The sequence below is a fragment of the Nannospalax galili genome, unplaced genomic scaffold (genome assembly GCF_000622305.1).
Source record: "Nannospalax galili isolate Female #2095 unplaced genomic scaffold, S.galili_v1.0 scaffold95, whole genome shotgun sequence".
Classification (NCBI taxonomy): Eukaryota; Metazoa; Chordata; class Mammalia; order Rodentia; family Spalacidae; genus Nannospalax; species Nannospalax galili.
This window is the reverse complement of record NW_008342393.1, coordinates 5,503,903-5,514,000: the sequence shown is the minus strand read 5'-3', so window position 1 is coordinate 5,514,000 and position 10,098 is coordinate 5,503,903. Positions and strand designations below refer to the sequence as shown.

At 39.1% G+C, this 10,098-nt stretch overlaps 1 protein-coding gene across 22 annotated transcripts in view; it reads left to right on the top strand.

Moving 5' to 3' along the window:
• The window catches only part of Spag9 (sperm associated antigen 9), a 159,187-nt gene that overhangs the window by 68,324 nt on the left and 80,765 nt on the right, over positions 1 to 10,098 (top strand). For all 22 annotated transcript variants that reach the window (XM_029566107.1, XM_029566104.1, XM_029566102.1 and 19 more), the window contains one exon: positions 1,043 to 1,193. In XM_029566107.1, the coding sequence (XP_029421967.1) occupies positions 1,043 to 1,193 (151 nt within the window). The remainder of the gene's footprint in view (positions 1 to 1,042; positions 1,194 to 10,098) is intronic.

Genomic DNA, 10,098 nt, shown 5'->3' with positions numbered 1-10,098 from the left:
TCTCTCCTTTCTTTCATACCTTCTAAAGTGCTTTCTAAAAGTCCTTTCATTTCTAATCTATACATCCACAAAGCTATTTGTTTCTGTTAAAAATTCTCTTGTTAACAAAATTGTAACTTTTATTGATTGAAATTTCCCATAAAGCTTTGGTTTCAGAATATTTTGGGCTTCTTATTAGGAAAAAACTTGTGATAGTTTTCTCATATGTACTGTGCCTAAAGTAACTGATAGAATATGATCCATAGAAAAACAGAGTTTGGCCTGGGGATACAGCTCTGTGATAGCACACTGCCTATCAAATGTGAGGCTCAGCACCAAAACAACAAAAAAACCAGCGCCTTCATAATTTCAGGGGAATAAAAACTTTTTACCAGTTAATTGGTATCCCTGTTTCAAAGAGTATATTGATTTTTCTCTAGGTAGAAAAAGCCTAACTTAAAACATCCAGAAACTGTAACCTGAGGATATGGGAAGACTAAGAGAGGGCTTGGGAAGGTTGCCATCGCCTGTTTCCTATGATACATACTCTTCTGCATGTAGCACCAGACCAGACCACCAACTGCTTCCTAGTCAAAGCAGTAGTTTATAAAATTTCCTGCCAGGTGTGCTGGTGTGGGATTGTAATCCTAGCAACTCTAAAACAGGAGGATCTCCAGTTCAGGGCCAGCCTAGGCTAAGTAGTGAATGAGACCTGGTCTCAAAACAACCCAAACCAATCAGCCAAAAATGTTTCCTAAACAGTCTTTGATCATTTTTCTTAGCTAATTTCTGGGGCTAATTTGAACTTCTTAGAATGTCCTTTTTATTTGGCATGTTCACTTATTCAGATAGACATACAGTATTATTTAAGGGAATAGATCCTAAAATAATGACACCAAGCTTTCTGTAGTTTAGGTAGGCCTTAACCTTGTGATCCTCCTGCTTCATCTTCCCAAGTAACTGGGATTATAGGCCTGTTCACAGTCCAGGCTTATAATATAGAATCATGACAAAAACTAAAAATAAATTAATATTTAATGTTTTTCCTTCCTCCTCCAAATAGAAAAGAACGCCCTATATCATTAGGGATTTTCCCATTACCTGCTGGAGATGGATTGCTTACTCCTGACACTCAGAAAGGAGGTGAGACTCCAGGATCAGAGCAATGGAAATTTCAGGAATTAAGTCAACCACGTTCTCATACCAGCCTAAAGGTAAGCTTTATTTTGTTGAAATTGATAATTTACTTTTTTTTTCAGTTTACATTTTATAAGGTTTCTTATCCAAATAGAAGTAATAGAAAGCCAAAGCATAATAAAGTGTTATAGTTTAGGACTGTTGATAGGTATATGGGTAAAGGTGCTGGCTACCAACCCCCTGGATCTAGTTTGATTCCAGGGACCCACATGGTAGAAGAAGAGAACCAACTTCTGCAGATTGTCCTCTGTTCTACATATACAAAGAAAGGAAGGAAGGAAGGAGGGAGGGAGGGAGGGAAGGAAGGAAGGAGAAAGAAAGAAAGAAGAGAAAGAGAATAAAATGTAAAAAATTTTAAAATACAATAGTTCATAACTGGGCATGGTGGTGCACACCTTTGATCCCAGCACTTGAGAGGCAGAGGGAGGCAGACCTCTATGAGTTCAAGGCCAGTCTGGTCTACATAGTGAGTTCTAGGTCCGCTGGGGCTATAGGGAGACCCTGTCTCAAAATGACTAAAAACAAAACAAAACAAAACAAAAACCCCCAAAACACAATAGTTTATATACATTTTAGTTTGAAAAGTTGATGTGTCTCTTTTTTTTAATTGGAGATGACCTCTTCCAAGGGATGTTCTTTTACCAGTCAATTTCAAGTTATGTATGAAAACAAAACCAAATATTGTTAACATCTTGGTTGGTATAATAATGACAAGAATTTCTTTCCGTTTTATTTAGTCTATATACTATGAATTTGGGGTGAGGTGACTTTTTTTTTTTTTTTAATAACTTTTAAGTACTGCTTTTAGGGCCCCATATCCAGAGGTTTTAACTTTATTTTTATTATTTTTGTTAGTAGCAGGGGGAGCACACTTATGGAGATCAGAGGACAACTTTAAGGGAATTCATTTCTTCCACTGTGGGTTCTAGAAATTAAGTTTGAGTTGTCAGGCTTGTGTTGCAAGCACTTCTACCCACTGAGTAAGCTTGCTACTCCTCAACTCAGGGTATGCTAGGCAAGCAGTCTTGTACTGAGATGTATCCCTAGCCTTTTTTACTTTTTATTTTGAGACGGAGCCTTACTAAACACCCAGGCTAGCTTTGAACTTACTCTATAGCCCAAACTGGCCTTGAACTTATGATCCCCTTGTCTTAGTCTCCCAAGTAGCTGAGATTACAGGTATATGCCATCAGGCCTGGTGTATATTGGGTTTTGTTTTTTTGTTTGTTTTTTTCTTTTAAAATTTTTTGACTAATTTATTTTTATTTTGTGTGTACGAGAGTGTTTTGCCGGCATGTATGTAAGTGCACCACCTGAGTTCAATGCCTGCAGAGGCCAGAAGAGGGTGTTGAATCCCCTTGGAACTAGAGTTATAGGCAATTTTGTGTTGCCCAATGTGGGTGCTGGAGACTGAACCCATGGATTCTTACCACTAAGCCGTCTTTCTAGTTTCTTCTGTTCTTTTTTTTCCCTCTTGACCTCCTTTCTTTTTTTTCTTTTCTTTCCTTTTTTTTTTTTTTTTTTTTTTTTGAGACAGAGTCTCACTATGCAGTCCTGGCTGCCTAAAATGCCTGAAACTCATTATATAGTCCAGACTGGCTTTGAACTCACAGAGATATACCTGCCTTGGCCTCTGCCTCCTAAATTCTGGGATTATAGGTATACACCACCACAACTGGCCATTATGTTGTTTTCTTTTTCTTTTTTGGTTTTTTTGAGACAGGGTCTCTGTAGTCACAGCTGACTTGGATTCGCTCTGGAGAGCAGGTTGGCCTCAAACTCACAGAAATCCACCTGCCTCTGTCTCCTGATGTTGTTTTCTTAACGAGAAATTACTACCACCTATATATCCTTGGTTTACTGTTAGGAACCACAATTTAGTATAGTTTCCCTTTATTATATTATTTTTTTAGTACTTCTATGATGTCCAGGGGCTGACCTTGGATTTGATCAAGGCAGTCCTGCCTCAACCACCCACTATTCCTAATTATTATTTTATCTTCAAGATACACTGATTTTCTTTTCTTCCTCAAAAATCATTTCATAAAAGTTTTTATATAAAAATGCTTTGTATTTAGCCAAAAAGGCTTGGTGTTGATTCATTAAAGAGCGTATTTTAATTTAGAACAAATCAGCAAATAAGTGACAAATGTAATGACTCAATGTATTCTGGCATAGTGGTACCTACCTTTAATCCCAGCACTTGGGAGGCAGAGGCAGGCAGATCTCTATGAGATCGAGGCCAGCCCCGGATGGTCTACATAGCAAGTTCTAGGCCAGCTGGACTACATAATAAGACCCGTTCCCAACACCCCCCCCCCCCCCGCCAAAAAAAAGTACTCTGAGTGGAGATGTACTAAATTAAAATTTCTGTTAGTCAGGCATGACTGCATGTAGCTATAGTTCCAACTATTAGGAAGACTGAAACAGGAAGTTTGCAAGGAGTTTGAGGCTTGCGTAGGCTGCATAATGAGTTCCAAGACAGTCCAGGCTACAGAGTGAAACCCTGCCTAACCATCTGAAACAAAAGAGATCTCTTGAGCCCAGTGAGACCTTATCTCAATAACAAATGCCTAAGGAGGGGCATGGTGGCCCATGCCTTTAATCCCAGCACTTGGAAGGCAGAGGCAGGAGGAGATTGAGTCCAGTCTGGTCTTGCTGGGGCTACTGGGAGACTCTGTCTCAAAAAAACAGTAAAATAAAAAACTTAATACCAAAGCAACCCAAAACAAAACAAACCTTAAACATGTAAAGTACTATTCTCTATCTTATAAAATGGAATTTTTATGCGATCTATATACAGATGAATTATTTTCATCCCTTGTTTTGTTTTGATTTTTGGAGAGATAAAGTCTCGTGTATACCAGGCTGGCCACAAATTTACTGTGTAGTCGAGGATGACCTTGAGCCTTTGATACACGTGCAACTACTTCTGGTTTATGTGATGCTGGGGATTGAACCAAGGGCTTCTTGCATGCTAGGCAAGCACTCTGCCAACCAGGCTACACTCCCCCAGCCCCTTATCTCCTTACTTTATAAATTTTTTCTATACTATTTATCATTGCATAAGCACCTGTTAATGTCTTTCAAAAATCTAAGCCATTTACTTACTTTGTTTCTCTCTGTGAGAACATAAATTCCAGGGAATTTATTTACTCCTATAGTCCTAGAACTTGGGAAAATGTCCAGCACATTATAGGAACATAACACATGCTTTGTTGTTGTTGAGACAGGGTCTCACTATGTAGTTAGGCTGGTGTTAAACCTGCAATCCTCCTGTCTCAACTTCCTGAGTACTAGATAGGCATGTACCACCGTGCCTAGCTAGAATGTATTTTTGTTGTTGTTGTTCTTTTTTTTTTTTTGAGACAGGGTCTCCCTGTAGCCTCAGCTGGCCTGGAACTTGCTATGTAGACCACTCTGGTCTCAATCTCAACAGAGATCCCCCTACCTCTGCCTCCTGTGTACTGGGACTAAAGGTATACTCTACCAAACCAGCTTAGAACATGTTTTTTTAGTTAATTATTTGTTTTATTTTTATTTATAAGTATATGTCTGTGTGAGTGGATGTCACATGTGTGTAGGTGCCTATGGAAGTCTGAAAAGGACATCAGATCCCCTGGAGCTGGAGTTAAAGGCAGTTGTAAGCTTCCAGGTATGGGTGCTGAGAACTGAACTCAAGAGCAAACACTTTTATATTTTCCAGCCCTGAATAGCTTGTTTTAAATGTTTGAATCTTCTGAGATAATATGAATGAATGGTCCTTCAATTGTAGATGGTGGAGATATTCAGAATGTTGCATTGGTTTTTTTTGTTTCTTTTTTCTTCACTGTTGTTTTGAGACAAGGTCTCGTTGTATCCCTGGCTGCTTAGAACTGGCTTTGTAGACCAGGCTGATCTGTTTATCACAGTGACCTGCCTGCTTCTGCCTCTAGAGTGTGGGGATCAAAGACATGCACCACCATATCTGGCTTTTTCAACAGTATTTTTAATGGTAAGGTTTATTGCCTGTCCTCCTTGCTCATTTTTTAAGAAGTTGTGTTCACAATATGTCCATGGTGTTGTCACTAGGAAATGGGCTCTTTATCCTGTATCCACACTGCACTTTTTAGCCTGTTTATAGGTTTGGAAGATCTTCCAAAACACCTTTCTCTCTTTTGTTTACTTCCTGTGTCCCCTTTCCCAAAATGAAATTAAGTAGGGGGAATACTTATAGCATATCAAAAATGTGTATTATATGGAAGCGATGTTTTAGTTACAGTTCAAAGTGAACTGTAAGAGAAGATTATTCTAATTCTCTTATTTAATCCAGTGACATGCTATGACAGAACCTTACTAGCAGGTTGTAAACTGAGGGAAATGATTAATAATGGACTTTAACTGCCCTGGAAATACAAAGGCCAGTACTCCCCAGACAGTTTCCAAACCAAAATCTTGTCTCTTTCTACTTGATCTGGAAATGAAGAGGCTCAACAGGTAACAGTTTTCAGGAGCAAGATGGTACATTACAAGATGTAACATCCAATTTGTAAAATATGTCTACTAATTTGAACCTATTTTCTTCTTCACCCAAGCTCTTGTCATTAACCAAATATCTTTCTTTGTTAAGAGCTAGGAGACGGATTGAATTCTCTTGTTAACCATGTCATGAGCATGTCACATACCTTCTCATCTTGGTTTTCATGAGGCAGGAATTGAAATAGACCATTTCTATTTGTGTGTGTGTGTGTGTGTGTGTGTGTGTGTGTGTGTGTACGCACACATACATGGCTTGTGGAGGCCAGAGATCATTGGCAAGTGTCATCCTCTGTCACTCTCCACCTTATTTTTTGAGACAGAGTTTCACTGAACCTAGAGCTTACTGATTTGCTAGGTTACCTGGCCAACAAGGTCCAGGGATCCTCCTGTCTCTGTACCCCAAAGCAAGGCATGTATCACTCACCATTCCTGGCTTTTTTACATGGGTGCTGAGGACCCTAACTTAGGTCCTCCTTGTGGAGCAAATACTTTACCAACTGAGCTGTCTTCTGAGCCCCTGAAATAGACTATCATTAATTGAAAATTTTTTAACAACTCCTTTCTCCTGAGAACTTTGATGAAGACCTAGTTATATTTAGGGTATGGTTTGACTTTATTATGAGGAAAGATTGAAATTCACAATTATAACTAACTTTAATTTTACTAGCATAACTTTTCTGTGAAGTAAGGCTAATGTAAAAATGGTTTGTGAGAAAAATCACATGATGAGTTTTAAACAAGGGAGCAGGAAGTGACAAAAAAGTTTTATGGCAGAAGACTAGCTGCAAAGGAGATTTGCCCAGGGTGATAAAGTTGTGAACCTTTTTTGTTGCTTTGTTGATAATTTCCTGCTGTGAGAAATCTGTAGCCAGTGATGAAGTTACAGTAATCCAGTGGGCTTCGGGGAGTGATGCACTTAGAAATTACACAAGTTTTTGTTCATATTTCTAAATGCATTCTTTTGAGGGTATGGAGGCAGGGTCTTTTTGAGACAGGGTCTCCCTGTAGCCTGAGCTGGCCTGGAACTCACTATGTAGAGCAGGCTGACTTTGAATTCACAGAGATCAGCCTGCCTCTGCCTCCCAAGTGCTGGAACTAAAGGCCTGTGCCACCACACCCCTAAATACATTCTTGTAGAAATAGACAAGCAAATAAGTTATTGAATTTTAACTATTGTTAAGTGCTACTAAGAAACCAAAGTAAGCACCGGGTGTAGTGGTGCATGCCTTTAGTCCCAGCACTCAGGAGGCAGAGGCATGCAGATCTCTATAAGTTCAAGGCCAGCTTGGTCTACATTGTGAGTTCCAGACCAGTTGGGGCTCTAGGGAGACCCTGTCTCAAAAAGATCAAAAAAGAAAAGAAAAGAAAAGAATAAATAAATAAACAAAATTTTTTAATGAGGGGGAGAGAGAGAGAGAGAGAGAGAGAGAGAGAGAGAGAGAGAGAGAAAGGGCTGGAGAGTTGAACCAGCCCTTAAGAGCACTGGCTGCTCTTGCAGAGGACGTGGGTTTGAGTCCCATCACCCATACCTGTCTGTAACTCCAATTCCAAGGGATCTGATGCCCTCTTCTGACCTCTGCAGGCAGTGCACAACATGTGCACTTAAAGACATGCAGGCAGTACACTCATACACATAAAATAAAAATAATAAATTAAAAAAAAATTTAAAAAATGCAAAGTAAGAGCCAGCAAGATGGCTCATCAGGTAAAGCTGTTTGTCACTGAACTTGAATTTGATAACTGGGTCCTATACAATGGAAGAAGAAAACTGATTGCACCTGTGCGTGCACATGCATGTGCGCACGTGCACACACACACACACAAATATAATAAAAAAACAAGTAATAAGAGAGTAAAAAGGAAGGATGAGTGTGATCAATGCAAGATATGTGCAGGTATGAAATGTTACAGTGAAATCTTGAATTTGCATGATTAGTATGTGATGCGGAAGGTGGTTACTTTAATGGTATGTGGATGGGCAGGTACTTAGAAAGATCTGGAAGACTAACTATATTAGGGAGATGTGGTGACGACTTACAGGCTTTGTGGTGGTGCCACATTGGGCATGTTCAAGGAGCAAAAAGTTTCTCTTCATCTTGTTCCTCTCATACTTAAAGCACCAACATGCCTTTGGTCAAGGTGGCTCAAAACATGCTTCTTTCCAAATCTTGTGGAAAATTCTCAGCCCACACCTCGCCTTTTAGCATTATTGGCCAGTTTGAATGCTTTCAAGTTCTTGGGATGTTTGCTTCAGTTTGTATCCAGGATGTCCTCACCCACATGCTCATCAAGTTTTTTCAGTGTTCCTCTGCTGGCTTTACTTCTACTTTTGATTCTCTAAATACTGGAGAACTGAGACTTAAACTTCTGCTCCTTTCTTAATCTAGTTCGTTCAAGTTCTATGTCTGTGATGTTGTCTAAACATTGCTGTTTATAAGTTTGAATCTTCCACCTTGACTTCTTTCCTTGAAGTTCAAATTTCTTCATTCATTTGCTTTTCCTCACGATTTCCCGCATTACAGGTTTGCCCTGCTTCACTTACCACCCTTTCAAGATTAGATGTCACAGGTTGGAAGGTCTTGTTTTCATCTTCCTGCTCCCTCATAGGGGGATTTGAACCTAAGACCTCATGTGTGCTAGGCAACCTATACCTCTAACCTGATATAAGCCTTTTCATCTAACTGAATGATACTGTGAATGAATAAAGACCTAGAGAAAAGTAATCCTGAAGTAGTAGTATAGGATTTGCCCTACCAGATAAAGCTGTAGTGGTATGTCACTGCTTTATCTCCCCTTCCCCTGCACAGTTCAGACATAGGTTCACTAGAACAGGAAGAACAAGATTGGGGTCTGTAGGATGACGTAGGCTGGAGTAGATGCCATAACTCAAGTAAATTTAGGAGATATTCCATGTGGGGATAGGCTGGTATGGAATCAGAGCCCCACCAGTAGAAAGAGCATCCATGCAGAAAGGCAGTTGACTTTATTTCCTCAACAGGATAGAAGGGGCCTACTCAAGGAGAGATGGCAGGCTTAGGGTGTCTGAGCCTTACACAGTAAGGAAAACAGCATGAGGGAAGGAGACTAGAATGGAAGAAAGAATGCATGAGAGAGAAGAGTAGGGTGTTAGCAGCAACTCTAGTATCATCCCTGGAAGGCAAGGGTCAAGAGAACTTTTGAATGGAAGCTGTCATCAGAGTCACCTAGTATAGAGAAAACTAGAAAAGAATTGAATCCGAAAATTTTTAGGTATAGGTTCTCACAGGTTGCAGAGCCACTAATAGGAGTGCATATGACTCATAAAAGAATAGCCTATTCAAGAAAGGTGGAATGGTAGAGGAGGAAAAGACTTAAGCTGGAGGTGGAAATGGCAGGGGGAAGGAAAAGTGAGTGGGGTGGCTAGGTTGTGTGGCTGGAGGAATTTAGTAGGAGAAATTGAGAATGAGAATAAATAGAAAAGTTGATGCATCAGAATCCTAGAAGATGGGCAGGGGAAGAGGCTCACATATTCCCATCTGTGCTTCCAGTGTGCCTTGATATGACACCTAGGTTTTTCTTAGACTTTGCTCTTGTGAACAGTGCTGTAGTGAATAACCAACTAAGTTTTAAAAAAGAGCATGAAAATTCTATGAAAAGGGTAACACATTTGTTTATAGTATAGACTCCCAAAAAAGTATTTCCTTTGAAGAATATTGTGGGATGTTGATTGTTAGCAAGACATGACTTTTAGAACTGAGAAAAACAGTTTTAAGTAATTAAAAGGCAATTGGATTGGTACCTACTTAAGAAAAATTTTAAGAGTTTTATTTAAAGAATGATTTGAAATGCTTCCATAGAGCTACTGTGAGAAACTTTTGTTGGCAGAGTTTGATATAAAGGCAGTGGTCAGTTTGTTCTGCATTCTTCAGGGGATGTGCTTAGCATACAGAGCAGAAAACTCCTAAACAGAGCCAGCATTCTTATTGAGAGAATTTTCCATCCTCTTCCATGTGTGGTTAATTTCTAAAATTGTTCCTGTTTCTTTATAACCTTGTTTTTTTTATAAGCTTGAATCTTGATAGTAGGATAGTAGTTTAATTTCCTATTATTGTCTGTCACTAGGTCCCTCTTATGAAATGTGCTGTCAATTTTAAAATAGCTAAAGTTTAAAAAAAAATTGTATGGAAATTTATACTGTAGGAGAAGTTAAAAATAGAATTTAACACAAAAATTGAGCATGCATTGTGATTTCAGATTACTTTTACTTGTGTCAGTGCCTAAGAAATTTGCTCCGTAGTTGCATGTTTTTGCTTATGGACTTTTTTCCCTTAAATCCTCATTTAATAACATCAAGAAATACCTTGAGCTTATTATGGGATGAAGGCATAAAAGGGTAAAGACATAGTCCTCTCATTCATACTTTTG